Source organism: Podarcis cretensis (assembly GCF_951804945.1).
Source record: "Podarcis cretensis genome assembly, chromosome: 1".
In the NCBI taxonomy this organism is placed as follows: domain Eukaryota; kingdom Metazoa; phylum Chordata; class Lepidosauria; order Squamata; family Lacertidae; genus Podarcis; species Podarcis cretensis.
The window spans coordinates 88,851,974-88,879,942 of record NC_137170.1 but is presented as its reverse complement, the minus strand read 5'-3'; the positions used below and the strand labels follow the sequence as shown (position 1 = coordinate 88,879,942).

At 42.6% G+C, this 27,969-nt stretch overlaps 1 protein-coding gene across 1 annotated transcript; it reads left to right on the top strand.

Moving 5' to 3' along the window:
* On the top strand, positions 1–27,916 carry ARPC2 (actin related protein 2/3 complex subunit 2). The gene is made up of 10 exons (XM_079969132.1): positions 1–237; positions 11,494–11,528; positions 12,449–12,561; positions 17,144–17,189; positions 17,816–18,002; positions 18,977–19,070; positions 21,245–21,371; positions 23,370–23,470; positions 23,672–23,772; positions 27,462–27,916. The coding sequence occupies exons 1-10, from the start codon at positions 164–166 to the stop codon at positions 27,484–27,486; spliced, it is 903 nt and encodes a 300-aa protein (XP_079825258.1). The 5' UTR covers positions 1–163; the 3' UTR covers positions 27,487–27,916.
* The last annotated feature ends 53 nt before the right edge of the window (positions 27,917–27,969 follow it).

The following is a 27,969-nucleotide window of genomic DNA, read 5'->3' as shown; positions in this document are numbered from 1 at the left end:
GGCCCCTGTGGCGGAAGCGGCTGGAGTCGGGCGGGTCCCCGGTGCGGCGCGCTTCTCAGCTAGGTGGTTTTTTTTCTTTCCCTTCCCCTCTCCCCCCCCGCCTCCTCCTTCCCCGCCCGGCTTCCGTACCCCTCCTCACCTCGTCCCGCCCGCAGCCGTCGCCATGATCCTGCTGGAGGTCAACAACCGCATCATTGAGGAGACGCTCGCGCTCAAGTTCGAGGGCGCGGCCGCCGGGTGAGAGAGAGAAGGGAGAGGGGAGAGGGAGTGGCAGGCGCGGCGGCGGCGGCGGCGGCGGAGGGGATGTGGGGGGCAAAACGGGGCTCCCCGACAACCGCCCCCCACCACACGGGCTGCCGGAGCAGGAGGGGGGCGGCAAGGCTCCTTAAAGGCAGGGCGGGGATTCGGGGCCTACTTCCACACGCACCCAGCCCTTTACACACACTCGCCCCCCACTTTATTTGACTGTCCGCCGGGATGGAGTTGTGCTTCCCCACCCTGCGTGACTAGGTGCGGGAGGAGGACTTCCAACTTCCTCGCTGAGCTCCCTTCTTTCCACCCAGAAATAAAACTGACTCATGAAACTGAACCGTTTCGTATCGATTTTCCCTCCCCTCCCGCTCCTCCCAGTCTGTCAAAATGCCTTGTAGCTCTCCGTCGCTGTATCGGCATCGCATAACGTTAGGCGGCGGAAAGGAGGCTTGTTCCTAAAAGGGGGGGGGGGACTCCAAAGGGTTGGGTGGCTGGGTGGGTTCAGTCGGTGGTGGCCTTTGAATGCAGGTTTGCTGCAGAGCAGGCGGTATAGGCTGAACACACCACACGCTGCTGCTTCCCCATTCTCACCAGGAAGTGCCCTTTTCTCTGGGATCTCACTTGCTCAGCCTTGTTTTAACTTAGGGTGTGTCTCTGGGTTTGCACATAGAGTGTACGTTTCAGGTATGTGCGAAACGGTTGTAAAGTGACTGAGAAGCCAAGTGTTCCGTAATGGTTTAAGCAAAGTTAAAAGGAGATTGTGAAATCCATTTTTGAGAGTTTTTCAAACTTGAAGCATGCAGAATTGTTTGAAAATAGTTTTCTGCTGTGTATGTGCCATGGGCACAGTGTTGGTGAACGTATCCCTGTTGTTGGAGGGTGTGGGTGCATTCAGCTTTTGCCTGTCCCTTAGGTGGATTGTTTCATAGAGCCATTGCTCAGTGGTAGAGCATCTGTTTTTTTTCATGCAGAAGGCCCCTAGTTCAGTCCCCAGTATCTACAGGAAGGGCTAGCAAAGACTCCTGCCTGAAATCCTGAACAGTTGCTGTCAGTCAGTGTAAACAGTACTGAGCTAGATGAACCAACAGTTTTACTTGGTGTAAGGCAGCTTTCTGCATTCCTATGTTGCTACAGGACTTCATCTAAGGTACTTAATACTGGAAACAAATATTCCATGCTTATAATTTAGTTCCAAGATAACTGTCAGGGTATAACTGATTTGTGTTACATGATCCTTAATAAAAAAACTGCTTCTCACGCCCACCTATTTTAGCATTCATTGTAAGGATCCCAGAAAATTGGAGATGCCAGGTACCATGTCAGTGTCCAGCAGACTATCTTCTGCTCATGCTTTGTATAAGAAATCTAAATGCAGTGTAGCTTTATACAATTTGTAGTGCTTGTTTTGTTCAAAAAGTAGTACTTTGGGTTCATGGGATGCTGGCTTCTGGTAGTAACAGTGCCTGACAGAAGCATCACACACACTTTGAGGAAAACTTTGGGAGGGCTATTCCTGGGGGGAAAAGATAAAAATTTAATCACACAATATGTTGTACAGATCTGCCTGCTTACTCAAGGCTATAACAGTATATTGAGGAGCATTTCCTGTCAGAGGTTTTAAGAGTGTTTATGTCATTTCACTAATGTAATACATGTAGTTGAATGTGTAGTATTTGGCCAGGTTCAACCTCTTAACTTCAGCAGTCGTTGTTTGCACACTACAATGTGAGGACTGTGTGAAGACTCCTGGGAAGCAATAGACATCACTAACCAGTTTTATGCTTGCACACAATAACACTAGCCATACTTGCTGATTCTGGATGTTCGTAAATTCATCACCCTCACATAATACAACGTCCTGTGCACAGAGTATCTTATTGTGGAATGCTTCCCATTTCTAAATATGTAGAATTTTAGTATTGATGCTGCATTCATGCACATGCATGAATTAACATGCAGATAGCCCAGGTGGTAGAGAATGAGATTCTTAAACCCATGGTTGTGGGTTTGAGCCCTGTGTTGAGCAAAAGAGACCTGCATTTTAGGGGGTTGGACTGAACCTCATGGTCCCTTCCAACTCTACGATTCTATGATTGCAGCACTTGTGTCCCAACTCTTTGGGCAGGATGTGCTATCTTAAGCCCTCTTCATGCATGAATTATGCAGAAGCAAGCCTTGGTTTGGCACAATGTTGCTGCAGCTTCCTGTTTAGTGTACAGTTACAATTCTTTGGTAAGTGCACTTAAGTATCTTTTTATCCTGTCTTAACTCCCAAGTAGCTCAGGGTAGCTCCTCTATTTCTTATTAACTATGTGAGGTAGGTTAGGCCAACTGGCCTGGGGTACCCAGTGAGCTTCATGGCTGAGTAGCGATTTTATTTCAGGTATCTCCAGACCTTTGCATAAATTTATTCACTGCACCATACCTAGTAGCATGCACATTTGCAAACTTGTGGTGTATTTTTCACACACACACACACACGAACACGAACATGGGAGAAAGAAATCCAGTCCCCCAATCTGGAGGGAGTTTGGATGGAGCAGAGATGCCCCTTCACCCAGCTTTTCAGGCAGGATGACAGGCAGGAGCTATTGCTAGTGGCATCCCCACTAGGCTGAGTTTAGGGGTAGACTGGCACAGGATCTGTTGGATCCTGTGTGGATCCTGCTGCTATGATGCAACAGGCATGATCTGGGCCTTTACACTGCAGCAGCCTAGGATATTTTGTCCTACGTCTCCCCCCCCCCCCAAAAAAAAATCCCTACTTGTGTGGACACTGGAGCTAGTATGCAGCACTGACTGGAGCATTCCTTCAAACTCCGCTGCTGCATTATTATGTTAGGATTGCAGCCTATGTGGCCCTTGCACTAATCTCCTGTTGAATTCTTTATGTGTCAGGAAATCTAACAAAATGGCTTCTCTAGAACGGCAGTATGATTGGTATTTTAGGTATATTAGCAGAGAGGAAGTTGTAGGTTCTGCATTTTTTAAGCTGAAAGCTTCCATGTCCCGACAAGCTCAAAACCAAGACAGAGATCTGAAATGAGTACTAAATTGTTTGTTTCAAGCTGAGTCATTCTTCATTTACGGAATGGGTGTATAGAGAACTTTTTCTTCCTGCATTTATACATCTGAGAAATAGTACTAAGCCCCACAGTTTAGAGCACTGCTCCTTTGAAAACAGGCCCTTAATCAATGTGTGTTTAGTCTGAATCCAGTATATGGTACTGGTTTCTATCTCTTTGAATGTTTCAGGTACATTCCCCAGTTGCAGAATAAGTGTAAATAGAGAAGTAATGGGTGCTTAAATGCCTTGGAAGTGGTGATAACTAATGGATGGGCTATTGGGGTGTTCTGTTCTTGTCTCACAGTTCTATCATTTGTGTTTTAGTTTGAACATTTCTGTTTTTGTTTGAACTGGTCCCATTGCTACTTCACTTTATTTGATGGAACAGAAAATGCTGTTTGGGATAATTTTGGATAAATTAAGGTAGTGCAGTCAGATCAGTAAAATGAGAGCAGGGATCCATCAGTGTATGTAGTATTCTATGGAATAAAGCAGAATATATTTCTAGGAAGGGCCTGGCTTTGGCACCATCTTTTCTTTCATTGTCTGCATATTTGTGAAAACGTTTGTTCGGCTTTGCCCACGGGTGTTCTGGAACGTCAAGTTATCTGTGGTTTTTTATTTTTTATTTTATTTTTTTAAAAGCACGCATATTTCTTGGGAACAGCCCAGAATGCTATGCATTCCCAGTTATCACTGTTGATCTGTGAACATTATGCCCACACAGCTTATGCTGTGCTAAGTCACACTTAGTAGCCTGTTTTAACTGCTCTGGCTCCAGCTTTGGTTTTGAGTGTTTCTATATATGACATTTGTCATGCATTCCCAGATTATGATGGACACAAAGTTACACATAGAATTAAATAACATTAATTTTACATTTGTAGCTCTTGATGTTTCCTGGCAATCTGGAAACTGTTTCAACATACTTTTTCAAATGTTCTGTTATAGATGGTTTGGTAAGCCATGCAGAATGATTCTTTATTTGGGTCTAGGTTTTCAGTGACTGTAGCCAACTTGGAACAAAATTCTGCATCAAAAAGTAGTAAGTTCTTCAGCTCCACCCGGCAGCAGCTGATCAGAGGTTACTACATATTGGCAGTAGACAGACATAATTGATTAATCTGCAAGACTGTCATAGAAAATCTTTCTAATATATCTTTATGTAGATTTTTCAAGCTTTAGTTTCTTAATGCTATCTAGAGGCTCCCTCTCTTTGGCTGTAATGGAGTCTCTCAACACAGCAGAAAGCCAGAAATAGGAGTGCTTCTGCAGTAAGGTTGCACATTACTTCCTTCTCATTCATTTTATGTGTTTTGGATAATTCAGTATTTTCAGCAGCCCTTGGTATCTTCTTCAAGTCAGGTGATGCTGAAGTTACATGTACTGTTTAATTTTATCCTGCTTCTCTTATGTCTCTTATGTGAAATACCGAGATTACACCATAAAGAATAAACAGACACAGGGTAGAACCATTGTACAGAGACAGACTATCTGAAAATGGAAGGTAAAGTGATGGAAGGGCTGGACTTCAAAAAAACTAAAGTCATATTGCAACTTGTGTGAGTGGCTGGAGGATGGATGGTGGGTAACAGATTGAGGTTGAATTCTGACAATTCAAAGTGTTGGTGCTGACCTTTAAAGCCCTAAATCACCTCTGTCCAGTATACCTGAAGGAGCATCTCCAGCCCAGACACTAAGGTCCATCTCTGAGAGACTTCTGCTGGTTCCCTCACTGAGAGAAGTGAAGTTACAGGGAACCAGAGGGCCTTCTTGGGAGTGGTGCCCTCCCTGTAGAATGCCCTCCCTTCAGATGTCAAGCAGATAAAGAACTACACTTTTAGAAGACATCTGAAGGCAGCCCTATATCGGGAAGTTTTTAATGCTTGATGATTTACTATGTTTGTATATATGCTGTAAGCTGCCCAGAGTGGCTGGGGAATGATGGTGATGTGAGGGTTACATTCTGGGGATTGCATGTAAAGTCAAAATCTATACAGTCAAAGCAAGCCCAAAACTGCCCCCACACAAGCATCTCCACCTTTAAACTTTCCACCTTGCTTGCCAGGCTGGCGGGGAGGGGCTCTTGCACAGGTTCTCAAAGCTTTCACAAGAAGTCACAGGACTGTGTAAGATCTCTCAAGAGCAGGCTTCCTCAACCTTGGCCCTCCAGATGTTTTGAGACTACAATTCCCATCATCCCTGACCACTGGTCCTGCTAGCTAGGGACCATGAGAGTTGTAGGCCAAAAACATCTGGAGGGCCGAGGTTGAGGAAGCCTGCTCAAGAGCTTCCCAGAGCCCAATAAGCAAGTCAGAGATGTGTTGAATTGCATGTGCCTTGCATGCATTTTAATTTGTGCGATATCAGCTTGCCAGCACCAAGTATGTAAAGCTGGGATCACACAAGTTAAATGCATGTAAATTGTGAGTTGACTGTATCTGTTTAAGAGAATTTGTCTACTGTCCTTCCACTGTAAAACACAGTGCTTTGGGCAGCTGGCCTAGCACCATGCCAGGCTGATGTACCATTTGGTGCTTTCCTTGTATCTGATGATGCAGATCTGCATAAGCTTTAACACATTCTGAAAGCAAAGATTTGTACTTGAAAGGAAATTCCACTGCTTTCATTGGGACTTCCAAGTAATTGTGCAGCATATGAGCCTGACAGCTCCACATACCCTCATACCCCTTAAGCATATGAGGGATTTAAAGTTTGTGCCTGTGAATGCTTGAACATGGGGACACTTTAACTAGTTATCTTAAATGTTGCAATTTCCTGTTCTAATGTTTATTTTTGGCACAGTGCTCTTACCAGATTCTACCATAATCTATATTTATTAGTACATCCTGTCCTGCACTTCCCCAAATCTGTATAGACTTGGTGGAATATGAACAGGGTGTAAGCTTTTAATTGGCTTTTTGTTTGTCCTACAGAAATGGGAGATTAAATTGGCCTGAAATCCTCAATTTCCTTTATTACTCAGACCAGACATTAATTGTGAACCGAATGAGCTCCTAATTAGGCTGCCTTTCCCCTGTATGCCTTCCTGTGTGCCTTGGCCCCCACTTCTGTCTAATGTAGCAGATGAGAAGCAAGTTCTGCACAAGATACTGTACATAATTATCTCTTTTCTCAGTTCATTAATTTACTGTTAGTCTGAGGCATTTGGCTTGTGTCCGAGTGAAAATAGGGGAAATGCTGTCAGATAGGGATTTGACGTTGGTTTTAAGCATGTGTTGGCTTAGATCCATTCTAGCTGCCATTCTCTCTTACCAGTAGCTTTGGGGACAAAAGTCTGATCAGGAGTTCGAAAGTACAGCAACTTAATTTAAGGATGGCAAACAGCTATCATTAAGTGGAGGGAGACAGAGGAGTGCAGGAAGAAATTAGGCCAGCCAAAAGCATTTCTCATCATCTTTTGCATTAGGGTAGATGTCCTTGGAATCAGATTCAGAGAGGATTTGAATGGCCTGAACTCAGTGCCCATTAATGTTAATGGGGAAAACAGACAGATGCCTCTGGCTGAAACCACTACTGTTTTTTTTAGCCTCCCAAGTTCAGATGAGTCTGTCAAAAACAGGCCTGTCTTGCATTTAGAGTCTGTTACAGGAAGGGAACTGACTGCTGGGTGGTATTTTTGGTTTGTGAGCCTTTTTTGTTTGCTCTTTAGGGCAGATGCAGCTAAAAGAAAAGCTCCCTGTGTCCTCATGTTTCAGGTGGCTTGCACTGTAGGACGCTCACAAAGAAAAAGAGAGAGAGAATCAGTTTAATCAGAATAGCAGAAAGCAGTGCTTTGTTGGAAAGTTTGGAGATAAGTCTGACTACTAATAAGTCATTTTGATTGGGAAGGGAGCCATCAGGAGGAGCAAATGGATTCATACATGTCAGAGCTGCCCCTAGGTCCCAGCTCACAGAGGACCAACGCCAGGCTGTCGTTATGTACAAAAGTCTTTATTGAAGTTCGGTTTCCATTTCAAAGCCGCAGCGTGCAACTCTACGTCTTAAACCCTAGACCGGCGAAGCTCCATCTGAGTCTCCTCCCCTTCCACACCAGTTTAAGACTCTAGCCGTGCTCCACCTCTTCCTTAGCTCCTTCCTCCTCTGGGCCCTCCTGCCCGCTGGGGTTTCCTCCTTTCTGGACTCTTCTGACGCTGACCCCCCTGAATCTTCCCCCTCCTTCCGGCGGGCTTTAGGACCTGGTTCCCTATCCGGGCTACCTGCTGTGCCGCTCGCCTGTACATTTGAACTTGGCGCGCGCGCCCAGCCGGCAACCTTCCTCTTAACCGTTCCCCCGCTCTCCGATGGAGGCGTGGTCAATCCTGACTCATCTCCTCTCGCTGGTGGTGAATACGCTGGTCCCGATACCTGGGACTCCTCCCCCCCACTGCGCTCTGGTGGGGAAGCTGGTCCTGATTTCCAACTGCTGCTCTGGGAGTCCCCGCTGGCCCCTTGCTTCTGGGGTGTCCCCCTTGTGGCCCCCCTTGCCCTGGCCACCGGCGCCCCCTTCTGTGAATCTTCCGATTCGCTGGAGAGGCTCATGGAATCTCTCAGGCTACTGTCATCTTCTCCTACGCTGCCCTCGGATTGCTCCCCTTCGCTCTCCATCTCCTCCCCTCCCTGCGCTCCCGCTGCGTCCCTGACAATACATCACCAGTGAAGTAAAGCTACACGTAGAAAGCATGTCAGAGTACAAGTAGATAAATAGGTACCGCTCTGGCGGGAAGGTAAACAGTGTTTCTGTGCGCTGCTCTGGTTTGCCAGAAGCTTAGTCATGAGCGCTGCAACCCCAGAGTCGTTCGTGACTGGACCTAATGGTCAGGGGTCCTTTTACCTTTACTTTATGCCCAATTGAACAATGTGGATCTTGTATTTGTGGTGCTGGTAGAACATGCTGAAGGATGGCTCCATATGATGGGTTAATGTTATCAGTCCCTTGCCTTGAAGCTAGCATCACTCTGCAATTGGAGGCTGGCAGAGCTTATTTATATGTTATGCTTATATCCCACCCCAAAGCAAGATCTTGGCCCCCCAATGTGATGGATTGGTAGTTTGGATTGCAGCCTTACTGACTATGCAACATATAAACAGGAACAAAATATTCACTGCACGCAGTGGTGAGAAATAAGTGACATCACTGATTTTTGAAGGTTTCATCTGAACAATAGTTCATTAAAGATAAAATCAGTTATTCAGAATGTTATTTTACATAAAAAGTTTATTGGTCTATAACTGTTTCTGCTTTGCAGTTGCAGTTGTATTTCGGGTGCAGAGAACAGTAGTCTGGATTTAAGCATTCTGACTACAAAGATGAATTTGAATATGTGGGCAATGGCTGATGAAATCTCAGATGCCACAGGAACAACTTTTTGGTAGCAAGGAAGTACTTTATAGCTCCAGCTGCTCCTAGCCAAAGTGTATTCTTTGGTGAGAAAGAAGCCATTATATGCAGCTGTGTTTAAGTTGCTAACATCTTTCAGGGTACCAACATCACCTTCTCTTGGTAGACGCTGTGTGTGCATGCACATGAGTGGGTGTATATTGCTAGCAGGATAACATAGAATCCCTTTGTATGTTGTGTGCTTGAAGAATGACATATATTTTCATAGGTTAGCAAAAAGCCCTACAAAGGAAATGCCAAAATGGCTTTGACTGGAATTTTAAACATCTAGCAAAATAAGTGGAAAATATCTTAAATATCCGCACTGAAATTGAAGCATGTTGTGGCTGAGTGAAGAATGTTTAAGAAGCACCGACATATTAGTTAGTTCTGTAAGTCACAGTAGCCAGTTTGGGCTGGACACAGGTATTTGGACTTAGCAATCAACTGCCAGTTAGCAAGTTGGTAACTGGTGGCCATCAGGCTGAATTTGTTCCCTCCTTGCTCTCCTTGAGTGTCTTTCTCTTTTATTATTGAGAAGCTGCAAAGGAAGAGATGTAGTCAGAGGTGAATGTAAGAGTCAAGAGGATAAGCCCCATTTTCATTCATTCTCACTAAGGAAGTACTTGAAATGAAAGCCAAAGAATGATATGAGTGGCAAATCTCATTTTTGAGCCACCCTTCTGTTATATAGTATACAGCAATCATATACTATAGAGTGAAAACTGAGCTGGTGGATTGAGAATGGTGGTTGGATTCTCACAGTTTGCCAGCCGAGAGGTTTAAAATTGTGTGGGCACTATGTATCTTTGGGTAAGCTAATTTGCCTTCATGTTTGTGCTCACAAAATGTGACTTACCGTAACTATATTCAGGAAAGAGTTCTGGAATGCTTGGAGGTGACCAGTTTTGCTGTTTTAACCATCTGCATGGGTGCATTTTATGTTCACATAAGCTCTGCAGTGGAAATGAATTTGGTGAGTGCATAAGAAACGATGGTTGCTTTTTATTCCTGCTTGAGAACTAGCAAATGTGTGGGTGGGGAGCCTGCCTCTTTTGCTGCCTTCTGCTTCTAGCTAATAAAATGCTCTTGCTACCTCAATCCCAGACTGCCAGTCACACTTAGCTGCGTGGTAATGACTAGTGCTTGAAAATGGAATTTATCTTCTGGTCTGTGTTGATAACCAATGAACATAGATTAATTTGAGAGCATGTGGAAATGGCTCCCCACTCAAGATTGAAGGCTAAAATGGGGATCTAATTCCTGGTGTAGTAGACCTATGGTCTTAAACTCCAGATGGTAAGCAAAATTTAAGAGTAGTCTGTAAGTAACTGGAAATAATTTCATATATAGGAAGCCATACTTCCATTTATTCCCCTTGGTTTGTGCACCGTATTTCCACTGTGATAACTGTCTAGAGCAGTCTTCCCAACCTGGTGCCCTCCAGATGCTTTAGACTACAACTGGCCAATGATCAGGGATGATGGAAGATATATTCTACAAAGTCTTGAGCTTTCTAAAGTCTCATCATAGAATTCTAAGAACTGTCTTGAGCTTCTTAAATGTATTGAAACCTTACATGATTCTTTTGGCACGGATGAAGAGGAGGTTGTCAAAACAGAAAGGGTTTGGTATTGATAGTTTATAATTTAGTGCCATATATAGACATAGCTTAAGAAATTTCACAGCTATTTTTGACTTAAGCTAGTGAGAAGGAAGATGCTTGAAGTTAAAATTCTGGGTACCATTTTCACTCATACATAACACTCATACATACCACAATACCAAAACAAAATATGTAGTTCAGAAACCATGTTTGTCTTTTGCTACAGCAATTTCCTGCTGGTTATCTATGGTTCTAAATGACAGAACTTAACACAATATGGACAAAACCTAGTTTCAATAGTCCCTCCACTGGCGAGAAAAGTCAACATGGAAGAGGCTTCCTTGACCACAAGCTTGGTCATACTTTTGCATAAAAACTAAAATCTAGCTAGTTTGCTTGGAACTTCTTAAAACCCAACAGCAGATGTGGTGAACAGATTCATTGCATCCTGAAGTCAAGGTCAGTCACTCAGAAATGAGTTGCAATAATGAGAGGAATTCTTAGTTTCATCAGTGATACCACTGGGTCAGCCAGTGCTCTTATGAAGGAGCTTGTTCTGTCATTGCAAGCAGAAGTGCTCATGCAAAGGTTTCCCCTTCCCCCACATTGTTCTGGGGGCTCTCCTGATCCTTCAGAGCGGATATGGGGGTGGGGGGCTAAGTTCCATTGTGCTAACAGGAGTCTTTGCATGTGTGGCTGAGGAAACCCAGCCAGATGGTCGGGGTATAAATAATAAAATTATTATTACTTCTGCTAACGGAGCCAGGTAGTTTAATCCAGTATGGAATATGGTACAAATCAAGTTCACTTTCCATTAGGACCCTTTTACAGTAGCTTGTGCCTGTTCTGTAGCCTCATAAAGTAACAGAAATATATCTATTGTTAAGCTATAGCACACAAAGGGTAGAGCGAGGTTTGTAGGGCTGTTTAATATAAGAATGTATGGGTCACGGTTATATTTCTAATCCTGGTCACTTGGGTATCGGAGGCTATTGGGAATCTCTGTATGCCAATAGCAAGGCTAATGTGCTGCAAATATAGATAATGGCTGCAGATATGCTAGAAAGTATATGGATCAAAAGCTGGCATTCAGCCCTTTGTGATGAAGTGTACCCCAGATCCTGTGAACTTTTGCAAGGGCTTCGGCTTATTTTGATTGCTTTTTCTCTGTGTGTGGTTTTTTTGCAGAAACAAGCCTGAGGCTGTAGAAGTAACATTTGCAGGTACGTGCCAATGTATTAAACTTCTTGGGATAAAGAATTGGGAGTAAAAACACAAATCCCCACATTGTGTTGCAGAGGTTGTCCTTATCAGTGAGTCCTGTGTCCCTTCTGCTGATGGGACTGTGCGTGCATAAATAAAGCTCTTTTCTTGGTATATTAATGTAATCTAATGAGGAGCTGTTCTGTGTTCATCCTTTTGGAGTTGGTACGTTATATAGTGAACTACCGTAAGACCTTTTGATGAAGGGTGGTATATACATCTAATAACTAATGAGGATTATGATGGTGATAGATCCATCAGGTGGCTTTCATAGCCTTCTCAATCTAGACTGAATGTGCTTTTAAGGGTGAGATTTGTAAACTAAGAATATCATTCCATTAATATTTCACAACATCTGGTACTCCATTGAAAAGAGTTTATCTCAAGTTTGCAAGCCCTGGGTTCTTAATCTTTTTCATTCTTGATAAAATGGCCATCATCACTCAACTCAGATAGTGATATGGCCTGGGCACCTATTGGCCCAGAACCACTGATAACTGTTGCTTTACCAGTGGGGAAGAATGTGGATACAGGTTTGCACTGAATAGTAAGAGTTTCTGCCTAAGGGTAGTGACTCAAAGGAGCAAGCGGTTATAAACGTCCACTGTTAACTTGGCTGGGCACCTGAGTGTGGTTTTGAAAATGCAGCTTGATTCTAATAGGCCCAGGTGTCATCTGGGAGAACCTAATCACAATACAGTCATAACATGATGGATTCTGCTTTGTCAAGCTGCTTTTCCTGTTCATGTAAAAGTCTTTTTTACTAGTAATTCAAAACCTTTATGCTGTGGTGTACATTATTTTAGAAAACGTCCTTCCTTGCTGGGCAACTAGGTTCCAAAACATGCAAGCACTCATCTCTTAAACGCTTCCTTCCTAGACTTCGATGGAGTTCTTTACCATATTTCCAACCCTAATGGTGATAAAACAAAGGTTATGGTCAGTATTTCTCTAAAGTTCTACAAAGAGCTCCAGGAACATGGTGCTGATGAGGTGAGAATGTAGTCTTTATCCTTATATTCTATTGACGGCCTCTATACCTGCCTTAATTACCGTATTTTTCGCTCTATAAGATGCACCAGACCACAAGATGCACCTAGTTTTTGGAGGAGGAAAATAAGAAAAAAAATATTCTGAATCCCAGAAGCCAGAACAGCAAGAGGGATTGCTGCGCAGTGAAAGCAGCAATCCCTCTTGCTGTTCTGGCTTCTGGGATAGATGCGCAGCCTGCATTCGCCCCATAAGACGCACACACATTTCCCCTTTTTAGGAGGGAAAAAGTGAGTCTTATAGAGCAAAAAATACGGTAACTCTTTAGAAGCATTTGATTTTCTTTAATTGAATTACTATAAATAGGCATTGCCAATTCACTGTTCATGGTGGAACTACTGAGCACTATTGTTATGGGCACAATTCAAAATGCTGACTTGCATAGCCCAAAATTGTTGGAGTTTGGTGTGTCTCAGAACACTTCCTGGTCCTACACTTTCTCTTCCTAACCTGCTAAGATTTTCAAAACTCTCATCCCACTTATAGAAAGAAGGGTATGAAAATATAATTTTGAAGTTATATTGGCTTAAATGTTTTGTATGTTTTTGTTTGTGTTCTGAATTTTTTGTTTTTTGTTTTGTACTGTTTCTATTATGTGTTTGAAAAACGAATAAAAATAAAGAAGGCGCCGTGCAAAAAAAAATATAGTGATAAAAATTCCTACTTGCGGCAGCACATTCTCAGTGATCACAAGTGACTAAGGAACTCTCTTCCAAGGGAAGAGTACTTGGACTCAGCCCCACATCATTAATTAAAATGTTTCCTTTTCTGTCAAACTTTGGGAGATTGACTAGTAGGTGATGTTGAATGCTGACTTCACTGTGTTATAATAATGTTGTTTTTGTGGATAGTAGGACTTCATTATAAACTACTGTCCATGTGAAAGGACGTCCAGGTAGTTTTAAATTTGGCATTTTGCTCGTTATAAATCTCATTTGATGATTGCCATCCAGGTATTTCATCATTTGTTGGTGGACTTCTCCTTAGCTTAGCTGTGTCCTACTTAAATCCATTTTAAACTTGAAGCTGATATCTGTGGAATGGAGAAACACATGATGCCAATACTTGTAGAGATAGTACAGCTTACTCCAGTCTCTGTACTGCTGACTAGAGCACTGTCATTAAAAGGTTTGCACTGTACCATTGATACCTGGAGAGTTTGTAAGGGAGAATCACTGCGGAAGCTGCAAGTGCTGGTTCTACTATAGCAACGCTTTCAAAGCAGGATCTTTCTAGATCTGCTTGAATTTTTAAAAACCCACTCTGAGGGTTCTTACAATCAAGTGGTATATACATTTTGTGAATAAAAATAAATAATTGAATCTATCTGCAAGCCGCAAGGGCTCTCACTACTTAAGTCCCTTATGTGTGAAGTTGCAAATTTGGTTCATGTTGAGCAGCAGGTCTCTTGCTGCCATTTATGGTAGAAATAACAGTCCTCTCTGTGCCTTGTGGTTGCATCTCTCAGCAGAAAGTGTGACTCAGTTCCTGAAATGGTTTTCAGATGTTGCATAACTGAACGGGGGTTCATTCTGCATTAGCAAGAACAGATGCTACAATTGGTACGGGGCATATGTAGAAAACTAAGGAAATGGTTCATAAAATTGCTTGAATCATGTACATTGGCATCTGAGAAGAGCCATGGGCTAAAAAAAATTAAAAATGAAAGCCTGGAAACTGCATGTTTTTAAAGCCCTGATGGCTTCTTTGTTCGTGGAAAAGCAGTTTTGGGAGGATTTGTTTCTGAGCAGAAAAGTGTGTGAGTCAAGGGTGGTGATTTAACTCTTCCCCTGCCTGTTTGTTCTTCCAAATCTCTTCTCCTATTCATGTATATTTGTGTACATATACATGCTTAGCCTTGCAAGTGTGTCTGGAACCATTCAGGATGCCTAAGGTGTTTCTTAAAGAGGGCTTGATTTGGAGCAGAAAATAAAAAGGAAGTGGTCTGTGTCCATTCAGTGGCTGTTCAATGCTGTTTTTGCATAAACAAAGTGGCCATCAGTTGTTGTTTTTTTAATACACAGTTGCATGTCATGTCTTGTTCAGTCTCTGATTTTCTAAGTGCGAAAAATAAAAGGTAGAGAGAAACCCCAGCTGTATCAAATGAATAGGAGTATGGAGCAGCTTTGGCCTGAAGAACTCCAATGCCGCTGCTGATATCCCAGGATATTGCTTCTTCACTGCCTCCAGAGCAACTTTGCATCTTTCTTTTGTCTCCCTCCTGCTGCTGCCACTTAACAGTTGTCAAGAGACAAGGAAGTTGCCCCAGTCTGGTTTTATTGAGAGCATTTGGTTGAATTGACCTGGAAAAATGTACTGTGTCTTTATTGCAGCTGCGATGTTTGACCCATCCATTTCTCTGGCCCAACAGAATTACTTTCTAAGGCAGGATGCAACTAGGAGCAGAGGAATGGAGGAAAGGGAGATTCTGCTGTGGGGTGAAAGGAAGTGAAGGTCTGCCCAGAACACATGATGTATAAGGCTAGCCTTATACAGGAGGAAAACAGTCTTGGCAATGAACAGTTTACTAAAAGATTGCCATAGGTTTTTAACAATGGACTGTGTAAATCTTTGATGGAGCATGTTGGCATAGTACCTCTAAAGGGGCAGAGGAGGCAGGCAAATTATTTAAAAAGTGTTCAAGTTCAGTTTTGTAGCACCTGTTGTCTCGCTACTTTCCATGGAAAACTCTCAACCCAATAAGAGTCTTAGGTTTTACCATATTTGTTTGAATGTGTGGTATCTAGTTCAGTCTTTCTGAGTACAGATGGAGTGAGTTAAGGAACTGATTCAAATAAACAGTGTGCTGCCCAGTTCACTCAAAGCCCAGTTCACTTTCTCCCTCTAGAGATACCTATTGCTTTTTTCAAACTACTCACCCTTGTTTCAGGGGGGGGGGGGAATGTAAGTTTTGTTGCTGAGTCAACCAGGACCACCAGGTTTTGGGGAAATGCATGAGCTCTAAAGGTAGCTGGTATGACACACTTTGTATGTCAAGAGCTTGTGCATTTCTTTGGTAAGCAGCTAATAACAGAATTAGTTTTATGGCTTTCAAAAAACCTGCCTGTGAAACCTCATTTCACACTGCTAGTAGAGTGGGAAATATTTCCTCATGAGGTCATATGTATGTGTGAATGGGGGGTCCAATTTGTGCTACAGATTTGAACTTTCTGTGGGTATCACTGTGATGGAAGCATTCCTCTAAAGCTCTTGCACTAAGCCCCACCTTCGCAAGCTGTGCTGGGGGTCCTTGTGCAATTCTGTTCCCAACCCTGTTAGTTTATAAGCTATCTGGATCTTCTCAGTGCAGTTTCAAGTGTGTCTTTTTGCCTGGTCTGCATGGACACAGCTGCTGACACACTTTAAGTAACTGGGTTGTAAAGCTGCTCCTCAAAGGCAAGAGGTGTGTGTTTTTAAAATATAGAAATTCCATTCAGTGTGAAATACATGCATATAGGTACTACTTGTGTGTGTGAGATGGCATGTGGTTGGAAAAAAATGCTCTTCTCTACACTTGGCTGGCAGCAAATCACTTTCAATAATTGGATTTGGGACAAGACAAGATGTCAAAGCTCCTCTGCATATAGTATATGTTCTACCAAAATCTGCCCTGTAATCAAAGTGCTACCTTATTTTATGACTTTCTGGAAGCATGTATATGTGATTCAGTTGTTTGAGTACTCCAGCCTCTCTTTTACTATATGAATCCAGACATGGATTGAATCCATAAATTCTGGCAAGATCTCTTGTGGCTTTACTCTTTCTTCCCAAATTAAAGCACCATGTCACCAGCAGCAAGCTTATTATATGTATGAAATTTATAGCTCAACAGGAAAAACATAATTGGCCTCTGAATATGTGGCTGGAACACCATAGAATTCTTTGGGATTAACATAGAATAACATTAAATCTAGAATCTGTCAACCAGGAAAAAAGAATTTACTTTAATGTTCCCAGAACTCAGAAGGTGAGAAATACTAAATAGTGAATAGTTTTAAGAGGCCATTTTACATTAATCTGCTCCTTGGAGTTTGTTGTCAGAACAGCGCAATTATTGTTGCAGAAACCATGCAGGTTGTATTGCAATGATTCATTGCAGATCCACTTGTATTAAGTGCTCAATAACCTACTTCCCCCTATGCCTTTCTGCATTAGTCAGCTACTTTTAAAGAAATATTTCTAAAAATCAAGTTACTATTTCAAGCACACTGGGTTCATCTGTTCTACCCTGAACTGAGTAGTGCCAAAATAAGTATCCCAGCTGAGAAGGCTTGATGCTGGTGAGCTATGCTGTTGGACGTCAGTATATTTTCCTTTGTTGTATAAGACTATTAACTGTTAGAGCGTGAAGTGGTTGAAAAGAACTTTTAGGGCTTCTGGATAACTGCTTGGAACATCAAGAGTGACTGGAACAAGGGTTAGGGCTTTAAAAAGCACAGGGAGAGTGAAAGACAGGAAGGTGCTGAAGAGAGCACATAGGAAGACACGTCAAAGCTCACAACACTTTTCTCTGTCTATTTCCTAGTTGTTGAAGAGAGTGTATGGAAACTACTTGGTAACTCCAGAGTCTGGTAAGCCTCTGCATAATATGTGCCCTGATAACTTGTTCAGTTTGCTGCTCCAGTATAATTACTCCCTGCTTTTCAGAAAAGGAATTGCTTTCCACCTTTTCAAGCCAGCTCTCAGTTGCGATCTCCTTGTCACAGTGCTATTTTAAAAAAGCACCGCCTTCTCCCTTCAGTGTTCCACATGGAAGGCTGAGAACATTAGAGCTTTATTTCTTAGCAGAGCAAGCTATGATTCTGGATCCACCCCCAAGCAAGCCCCCGCTCCTCTAGTTAGGGATTCTTTGTTCTGTGTAAAAAGACTGACAGGCATTCAGAAGCAGTGGAAAACCATGGTTACCTGTGACAGTACTGCTTCCCACTCATTTGTTACAAAACACAGGGGTTGGATCTACTTTCCCAACTCTGAAAGAAGGCAGAGAAATGTTTTCCTTTGGTGGGAGTGGGGGGGGGGAGACACATTAAATGAAATGTATCAAACACTTATTTTGAATGTCCTTCCCTTGGCATGTTGGGTTGAAATAATTATTGAATGTATGATTCAGCAGTGCATTGCTTTCTCCAGAAAGTGATCCATTCAAGACTGACCAGGAGGGGAAAGTTGTGATCACAATGTCATTTGCCTGTTCTAGGTTACAATGTCTCTTTGCTGTATGACTTGGAGAACCTTCCTGCTGCCAAAGACTCCATTGTGCACCAAGCGGGCATGCTGAAGCGCAACTGCTTTGCCTCAGTCTTTGAGAAATATTTCAAGTTCCAGGAGGAGGGAAAGGATGGGGAGAGGAGAGCAGTCATCCATTACCGAGATGATGAAACTATGTAAGAAATAACTGGCCTTCCGTCTCCCGCATTTTGAAATTGGTTTCCAAACTGTGAGGTTTAGAGATGTTCAAAGGATTCTGTATTCAGTTGCGCCCTGATCTTTGTCAACCAAAAGCTCCTTTAGGGTGGTCAGTAGCAAAACATGACTGCATGTTCTGAGGTGTAGCTGCTGACCCTCAGTTGGGCTGAAGCTCTTAATTTGCAAATTCACAGCTCAAGTAAATATATACAAGTACCCCATATAAGTTGGAGGGGTCAGACAAAAGGATGTGCCATAATCCTCAGAGATAAAAGACATTGCTGAATTGAGCGCTTGCCTAATTGGTTGTGTCGTCCCCCCACCCCAGTTCTATGCAGTTCTCTGTGCTGTTAAGACTGAGCTGGTAATGCAATAGGACAAAGGGACCTTCAGTCATTACCATAAAGGGGAGCAGGGCGTTGAGGGGATAGATTGCAGTGATAATTGCTTTCTGAATGGTACAGCAAGAAAGTAGTGGCCTGTGGGGAGGGGCATCATTTTGGCTGCATTTAAGGCAGCAAAATGTTCTGGGCCAGCATTCTATGCTGGCATGTGGGGCAGGGGCAGTCACTATTGGCAACCTGGCCAGTGACTTACCATGCGGAGATCTCTGCTGTGGGAGGCAACTTAAAACGCCCTCCACCTTGTGGTTATCTCACATGCACGGTCCCTTTGGTACAGGGAAAGATGTTGTGCATTTCATGCCTTAAAGGTCTTCTTTGTTCCCTGCATTTGGGTAGGTGGCAGGAGAGAGCAGGGAGAAGGCGGCACTGTACTTTGGTCACTGTTTTTTAAATAAACTCCACAAGGAGCTCCTGATAGCTGAATAATATGAACTGAATAGTGACAGTGGTTCACACTTGTAGGGTTGTTGTTTTTTAATCCCTGTGGGTTTTTCACATTGAAGATCTGGAACGCCTAAGAAGTCTCCTTCTTTTCACCTCCTTCCTAGGTATGTTGAATCAAAGAAGGACCGTGTCACAGTGGTTTTCAGCACGGTATTTAAAGATGATGACGACGTAGTGATTGGAAAGGTGTTTATGCAGGTATGCCAGTTCAAGGTCTGTCAAATTCTAGTGGTGTATGACTTGCACATTTATGCCAGGAGTGCCATTGTGCTGCTAACTTTGAAGCGAGTTCCTTACCCTGATAAGATTGATTGACATTGGTGGTGCCTTTAGGAACCTGCTTATAAGGATATTATGCTAGGCTCCTAAACTCAGTAGGGGTTGTGCAAAGAATCCTGCCCACAGGTTTGCAGTATAAAGGAATGTGGAGTGGGGGTATGGAATGACACTCTTGCAATCACCTTACCACCTGTGACATTGTATTACCTAATCTAATTCCAGAACCCACCTCTTTCTAATCTATGATGAATCACCAAAATGCTCTAGGCCAGGCATAGGCAAACTCAGCCTTCCAGATGTTTTGAGGCTACACTTCCCATCATCCCTGACCACTGGTCCTGTTAGCTAGGGATGATGGGAGTTGTAGTCCCAAAACATCTGGAGGGCCGAGTTTACCTATGCCTGCCCTAGGCATTCTATGATGATTAAAAGGTAAAATGGTCCTACTGCACAAGCTTACAGTATACTAAAGTCTAGATGCAAAAAGGGGGATATAGGAAGGACACAAGGAAAGCCAAAGAAGCGAGTCCTGAGGTGCTACTTGGTAATAGAAGAAGGGAGTGTGTTCAGTGTAAAAGGGGGCCCTAGCAGGGCTTAGAGGAACATTAGACATAACTTGCAAAATAAAAAAGCCTTCCATTTTGTAAGAGTTTGTGGCCCAGGCCCTGCATTTGTTTCCTCAGTATCGTTGGATTCTATTTTAGAATATAGGAAGGAAAAATAGATGAAATTGCTCCTCCACAGGTGCAGTGTCCTTCTTTACCAGCTTCCCTACACACTACTAAATAGGAGGAAGGGATTCCAGATGAAGCAGTGGTTCTAAAAGACCTGAACCTCAGTATCGCTCTTCTAGAAATTAAGCACTGACATAAGATATTGGTGTCAGTAGCTCAAAGAGGATACAGTAGAATAGAGCATGGTGAAAGCAGAGGAGAAAAGTCAATATATAGGAGCAAGAGCATGGAGCTGTTTACTTAGTGTGAGAATTTTGAAGTAGAAGAGGAAATCAGCAGAGAAAAAGAGGAACAACATCCAAATTATGTCAAGAAAATGTAGACTACAAATTGCATTTAAAACTAAGTGTAGTGGCTTAAAAGTGAAAGTAAAGAATCAAACAAAAGTAATCATAGTTAATGCAAGAAATGCCAAGAAAATGAGCTTTAAAATTAGAAATATTAATTCTACATATACTATGCTCTCTGAAGCATATGTTAAAAGGCCTATTCCTCAAAGTAATGGGAGTTTTCATTGAGATGATTTGTACGTCACACTGTCATCATTTGATTTAAAACATGGCTTAATTGTGGATACATTCAGCACTGTGCCTCTTTTGACTACATAGTATCAAAGTATCAGTAGCTTATCTTGAAACTCAATGGACCCAGATTCAGGTGCAACAAGATGTTTTTCAAGCATTTGAAGCAGTGCAAATGTGTGTGCTTCACCTCCTAGTTGATACCCAGTTTATTCATCTCAGATAAGGTAGTGTGTACTGTTAATATTTCATTTATGTTAGCTATGACGAGTCAGATTCAGCTGCTCCAAATACCCTGTCTTTAGTCAAGCATTTCTTGAAGCAATTATGTGTGCTGATAAAATGACTGGATCTTGGCAGTGAATAATACAGTTGTAAAGCACCTTGGTCAAGAGAAGGAGTAACCCTTTGTGGTGATAGCTCTCAGCTACTCTCTCGTGACCTAGTCTTAGATCATTCTTCAAGTGCACTGCCATTCTCCTGTGTCTTTGTATTCTTGATGAAGCTGCTAGCAAAGGATGTTAAGGCTTCTAACCTGAAGTGCCTCGGGGTTCTGACACTAAAATTAATCTTAATACCAGTGTGATGAAAACACACATATACTATTTTGAAGGATAGTTGTTGAAGTGACCTTACCAAGCAGTTTTGATTCTAGGCTGAAATATGATAGAAGCTCAGAAGTTATACCAGTTGGGGAGAGGGACTTAATAAATATTTGGTTCTGGGCATCTGCATTCCCCAGAATAGAGAACAATTAACCCAGGCTCAGAAAGGGGATGCCTGCTGTTTTTAGTATCTGATTCATATTAACATTCTCTCTCATCCTGTCTTGTCCTAGGAGTTTAAGGAGGGTCGTCGTGCCAGCCACACAGCCCCCCAAGTGCTCTTCAGCCACAGGGAGCCCCCTTTGGAGCTAAAAGATACAGATGCAGCTGTAGGGGATAATATTGGATACATTACCTTCGGTAAGTGGGTGCTGCTCTCATCTAGGTGACCAGCCAAGTTGAAAGCTATTTTCCCATTGCAATCCTGCTTAGTTTGCTAAGTGCTTAGTATCTCTTTTAAGAGTTATTTCACTTATGCATAGCTTCCTATGATGCACCTCAAAGCAATTTCACAATATAGGCATCCATAAAACAATTTCATATATAAAAATAATTCCAAATCTAGTACAGATAACCAGCTGGGATAAAAATCTCTACTTTGGCTCATTGAAAGAGAAAGGTCTTCAATAGGTGCTGCAAGTACAATAGAGATAGTGCCTGCCTGAAGTGCAACGGGAGGGAGTTATAAAGGGCTGACACCATCACTCTATAGGCCAGTCACATGGAATGGATCTACTGATAAGATGATATCTGCCAGACACCCTCTCATGCATGGTGCAGTGCTCTGTAGGGTATATGAATGGTGAGACAATCTTATAGGTATCCTGGTCCCAAATTGTATAGGGCCTTATACACCAGTACTAGCACCTTGAACTTAGCCAGTGGCTGATTAACAACCAGTTCAGCTTGTACAGTGTAAAAGCCTTGCTTGCATATCTCAGAAGCCAGTGGAGCATTGGAAATGGCTTTTCATTTAGAGCTGTGGTTGGTGACATGCAGTCTCTAGCATGCTTGATTTGGGGAGTGCCAAAGAAATAGCTTGGATATCCCTAATTCTGTAGTGCAGTTGACAAATCCAGAGCTCCGTCTAGTCCTGTTTTACTGGGTGAGGAATAGTTCGTTTCCTAGTACCAAGTTTTATAAACAGAATCACTGGAAAGTAACATGCGCGCCCCCAGTCTCCATGGTTGTATTTCAGTTAGACGAGGTCTGCCCACTTGACTGCTCCTTGTCACTTTTGGCTTATAACATCTGGCGCACCATGGTTGGAGGCAGTAATGCCTCTGAATACCAGTTGTTGGGAATTGCAGGTGGGTGGAGTGCTGCTGTGCTCTTGTCTTGCTTGCAGGCTTCCCACAGGCGTCTGTTTCGCCACTGTGAGAACAGGATGTTGGACCAGATGACCATTGGCCTGATCCATCAGACTCTTCTCATATTCTGCACTACTGTCAACTACTTCATCCTTGGAACAGTTAACGAAAACTTTTCCCACAGAAGCCTCTGGATGTCTAAGAAACTTGTCACTGGCAGGACTTTGCTTTGGAATATTAATGTATCTTGTCATCTCCTGAACATTTATTCTCTATGACAAAGGGGATAAGAAACTCAGTCTTGGCAGTTGCCTTCTCCCAGGTGCTCTCTTACTTTAGCAAATTGTGTTAAGGAGGAGAAACTGCCAATAATTGTTTGTGATGAATCTTAGAAATAGAGAAGGCAACTGTAGAGTCTGTTAATTGAGAGGCATTTCAACACATTTGGATACAGATAAAATAAGTACTAAATATCATATCTGCAAATAGTTCCTTGTGAATAATATTTTCTGGCTCTGGATCAGTGAGAACTATATTTTGTCCCTAAATAGTGAAAGGCTGCATAATGCCTCTTCTTTATTCACACACTAAAGAGCCTGTGAGGGTGCAAAGCTCATTGTTTGGTTTATCTAGCTGCCTGGGAGGAATAAAGTGGTGATCACTGAAAGCTGTACAAGAAGCGCTCAGGGAAGGACCATTAGGAAAGATTCAGATGAGCAAGTTTGTCACTGATGCCAGCATTTTGTGGGACTGAGTGGCATAGCTAAGCCTGATCAAATACTAGGTTGAGTTCCTGAGTTGGAGTTATGGAGAGATGTTGATTCCAAAGGCGATGCCCTAAAGGCATCCCATTAAGACAAGCTTAATCCTGGTGTGCAGCATGGATAAGGACTTCATTATAGCCCTTCCGTGCAAATGCTGCACATTCATAACTGTACATGCTGTTGGCCTTTTGAATGTATCTCTGACCCAGGACTAGTGAGTTCCCTCATAGCTTTGTTAGTGCTTGGTAGAGAGTAACGATTTTCTGTTGCCTTCTCCTTTGCAGTGCTGTTCCCCCGCCACACCAGTGCTGCTGCCAGGGACAACACCATCAATTTGATTCACACATTCCGGGACTACCTGCACTATCACATCAAATGCTCCAAGGTACAGGAAGAGTGTTATTATAGAATCTTTTTTTCTGAAGAAGCTATGCAAAACTTCTCTTTCATATGCCTAAAATGATTCCTGACTTTCATCTTCTCCATTCTGGCATGTAGATGCTTTAGAGTGCTTAGATGAAATTTGAAATTCAAAGTACTAAGATAGATCTGCTTAGCTGCCTTTTGTATTTTGACCTATGTGCAGGCTTACATTCACACGCGCATGAGAGCAAAAACATCAGATTTCCTCAAAGTGCTGAATCGTGCCCGGCCAGATGCAGAAAAGAAGGAAATGAAAACAATCACGTGAGTATCAGAGGAACAGTTTCTTCCTTCTGCTTGTGTCTTTCTTGTTTTATTGTTGCTATAGCTCACACCTGAGGAGGAACAAAAGACTACCTTGTATTGCTGTTTAAATAATGGCAATACACAGATTGATTTGATAGTACTTTGTGTAATATCCTGGCTTGTTGAGAAGTCCCTATAGTTTCCTGCTTTGAGTAATAGCAAGTCTTTAACTGCAGCTTCTTGAACTTTTTTTCACCCATCATGCAAAGGGGCTGTGTGGAAGTGCAGGAAGCTCATCATATTTTGGCTATTAAGCAGAGATGTGATCAGATATAATCAATGTCTCAAAAGTTGAGGCCTGACAATAAAGATTAATTAATCCAGCCATATTATCTGATAAAGTTTTCTGCAAATCCTTGTGAGCAGTTCCATGCGAAAGGCAAGGCATTGCCCTAATACACACCATGCGGCAGACAGGAATGGGATGGAGGCAAACTAAAAAAAATAGTTTCAAAACTCGGGTCTAATATAGTGGAGAAAAAAGTGGCCATGATGCTAAGGGGAATCAGTGGCTAATGTTGAATGAGAAGGATGAGGATGAGGAATGTTAGAAGCAAACTCATTATCATCACTTGCTTGGAATGCAACCACTTTGGCAAGTACATTAGCAAGAGATAGATCCCAGCTGCCACTGATTGGTTCTGTCGGAAGGTTAGCTACTGCATCCTTGGGCTCAAAAATAGAAGTGTAGGTTAGAAGCTGCATCTGTACTTTGTTTTTGTTCTTAATATTCTCTCTCCTTGGTTTGCTGTAACCAGGCATGAAGAACTGTGTGGTTAACATGAGGAACTGAAATCAGCAATTCAGCTTTGCAGTGCTGATTCTATGGAGGCAGTGATTTTTATTTTTTTAACTTTCAACACTTTGAAGGACTTTCAGTTCAGGGTAGTTAGTACTTCTCTAGTATAAACCTGAGATGAGTTTTGTACTCTACAGGACTAAAGCGCTGCATAGGGCAAATCAGAATATCACTGGTATTTAATAAGTGGGGTGCTTTCTTTTCCCTGGACAAGAGAATGGAAACTAATCCACTGTATACTGCTATTTTATTGACAGGGTGGGGTGAGATAAGCAAGCAAGATAAGATGGGAATAAACTTGCTGGTCACACTGGTTGTGGAGGGTATATATATTGCTCTTAAGAGCCCTTCTAGCATAGCATACCTGATCTATTTGGTGGGGGAAACGTATGAATTGATGTCGATGCCCCTGGCACTTCAGGGATCAGATTACAAATTCATTCCTTGTTGGTGTTTATATTCAACTTTTCTAAGACCCTCTTTGCCAAGTCTTTTATTGGTGATTCCTTTTACCAAGCAATGACATCCAGGGGGGCCAGCGGTGTAGTTGTGGATGAAAAAGGAGATTATGGATAGGACTAGTGAAGAAGCTGACAGGTTAGCTCAGCACTTTTTTCAGCTTGTGAGACAAGGGAGGCAAGCAAGTTTGTGAGAAGATTGAATGACTGTGATGGGCCATATAGCAGGATGCTGCTAACCGTGCAGGATGTTTCTTCTCTGACCTGGGGCAAATTGCTAATCTTACAGCCAGTTTTCAGTCTGATTTTCTTACTGTGCTGAGGCACCATAGTGTGGGGGTTGGGCAGAGCTGGTAAAATTAAGATAATAATCTTGAATTTAGGCCTCCTGGGGGGGAGGTGGATTAAGCCAAACAGGCTCCTGTGGTCAACCCCAAAGGCTAGAATAATGCACAGCTGTGATTAAGAATGTTAAAGGATGACTCATGCCGTACCCGGAATCAGAGCACATAACATCTCTTTAAAGAGGTATCTGATTTCCTTCTTAGTAGCTCCGGTTCTGTGTTGCACAGCTTTGGCTTTTGTATGAAAATTTATTTATCTTTAAAGGAGCAGGGATAGCTGCTTTCTGTGCTGATGGGAGGTTGTGACCCCTTAGGAACAAACTGGTGCTTGCAGCTGTTCAACATCTCCTTTCTTTACATTCTGTGCTTCATCTATCTTACTGCATGATATAGCACCTGGCTATTTCATTTAAATATATATATATATATTTCTCACTTTGTAAATATTAAGGTAAAGGTAAAGGGACCCCTGACCATTAGGTCCAGTCGTGACCGACTCTGGGGTTGCAGCGCTCATCTCACTTTACTGGCTGAGGGAGCCGGCGTACAGCTTCCGGGTCATGTGGCCAGCATGACTAAACTGCTTCTGGTGAACCAGAGCAGCGCACGGAAACGCCATTTACCTTCCCGCCGGAGCGGTACCTATTTATTTACTTGCACTTTGACGTGCGTTCAAGCTGCTAGGTTGGCAGGAGCAGGGACCAAGCAATGGGAGCTCACCCCGTCGCAGGGATTCGAACCGCCGACCTTCTGATCGGCAAGTCCTAGGCTCTGTGGTTTAACCCACAGCACCACCCGCGTCCCTTATAAATATTATGACAGCAATAAATTTACACATCCAATTTAAAGCACTGAATATTAATATCAAACCCCCCCTGCGGTTACATATTTTATATCTATTGCCACTGCATTTCCAGTTCAGATCTATTTTACTCTTCATCCGTTATATTCTATTTAGTTTATTTTCACTGCACCTTGTTGTGTCAATCCTGCTAATGATTTAAGCTGTTTACAATAATTTTTCAAATAGTCTTTATTAAATTGTCTTTCTTCTTGATTTCTTAATCTTCTGGTAAGTTTCACCATTTCTTCATACTCCAGCAATTTTTGTTGTCAATCTTCTTTCTTTGGGACTGTTTCTTCTTTCCACTCACCTGGCTATTTCACTTCCGTAGCCCTGTTAGCATCTGACAAAAGTCCTGAGAGGCTTTCTTCACAAATCAACAAATTTTAATATTCAACTTAAACAGCTGCGGGTAGGGCATGGAGTGTAATCCCTGATTTCCAGGACTGCCCTTTGACTTTTTCTGAGTTCACTCCATACTCTGCAGCAGGGATAGGGATCCTCTGGGCCTTGACCCTAGTCCAGACCTCCAGGTTTCCCAATCTAGCTCCCCACCCCTGCAGCTCTGTTGCTCTGCATAGGTCAGCTGAGGAGTGAAAAGGCCCCAATGTTCATCCCTAATGCGGCCCACTGAGTGAGGTGCTTGAAAGGAGAGAGAAGACAGTCTTTGTGTGTGTTTGGAGGTATAGTTGGTTGTGTGCTAAGGGTGTATGATTATTGTGTGTCTGCGCAGAAGCAAGAACCTGATAGTTTCCCAGTTGCTGCTTTGGTGGATGTTAAACAGACAAACAATGAAACAGCATGTGTGGTATCAGCTTCTGAATCCAAGACCAATTCTGTGTAGCAGGAGGAGATCCTTTCAGTGCATTCTTTGTAGCCCCCTTTCCCTTGATCTGTGAGTTTATAGAGTTTAGCAAGCGCTGGATTTTTTTCTGGATAATGTGGTATACCCAGGAATCTGCAAGCAGGAAAAACTCAGTTGTGGTGAATTCATCCACAAAATCAGTCTTGCATTCTTCATTCTGAAGCTTGGGATTAGAATTCTTGTCAGTAGTGGTGCAGGACAATGAGCAATGAGACACCTGGGTCACTTGTATGGGAAAAGTAGTAGGTATCTATGCTATGAAGTCAGGAAGGAGTGTAATGATGTAGTGACAATGTACTGGAGTCAACCTGATCTTTGCCCTCTGATTTTCTGCCAGGGGGAAGACCTTTTCATCCCGTTAACGCCTGAGGCGAGGTGAAGTCAGACAACTGTGGCAGAAGGCTGGAGCACTTGCTACCTGATAATCGTAGCTTTTTAACATTGCACCTCTCTGGGCTCTTAAGGAAATAAATCCAATCGGGTTATGTTTTCTATACAAGTTTGGGAATTGATCTGCGGAATCGAGCTGTGCTTGCAAGGACTTAATAGTTCAAACAGAAAAACAAACCTTAATTCCATTTTGATCAACTTTTCTTTCTTTCTTTCTTTCCCCCCCTCCCCTTTTTCAAGCTGTTTTGCTTTGCAATATGTTTACCGGTAATGAGTTGCAGTATTTCTTATGAGAATAATGCAATATTAACTTCTTTTTCTTCTGAGTATTTTGAGTTCACAACTCCTGTATCTGAAGAAATATTGTTGGGGTTCATTAATAAAGGAGATCTTTCTATCTTACCAATCATGGTTTGTGAGTATTCATTTTTAGATGTGCATTATTAATTTATTCT

Bases quoted from the DNA above. Each gene is read 5' to 3' on its own strand.
- ARPC2 (XM_079969132.1), top strand. From the start codon at position 164: ATGATCCTGCTGGAGGTCAACAACCGCATCATTGAGGAGACGCTCGCG. The intron at 12,562-17,143 runs GTGAGAATGTAG...TCTATTTCCTAG, and splicing joins AGGAACATGGTGCTGATGAG to TTGTTGAAGAGAGTGTATGG. The intron at 18,003-18,976 runs GTAAGAAATAAC...CCTCCTTCCTAG, and splicing joins TACCGAGATGATGAAACTAT to GTATGTTGAATCAAAGAAGG.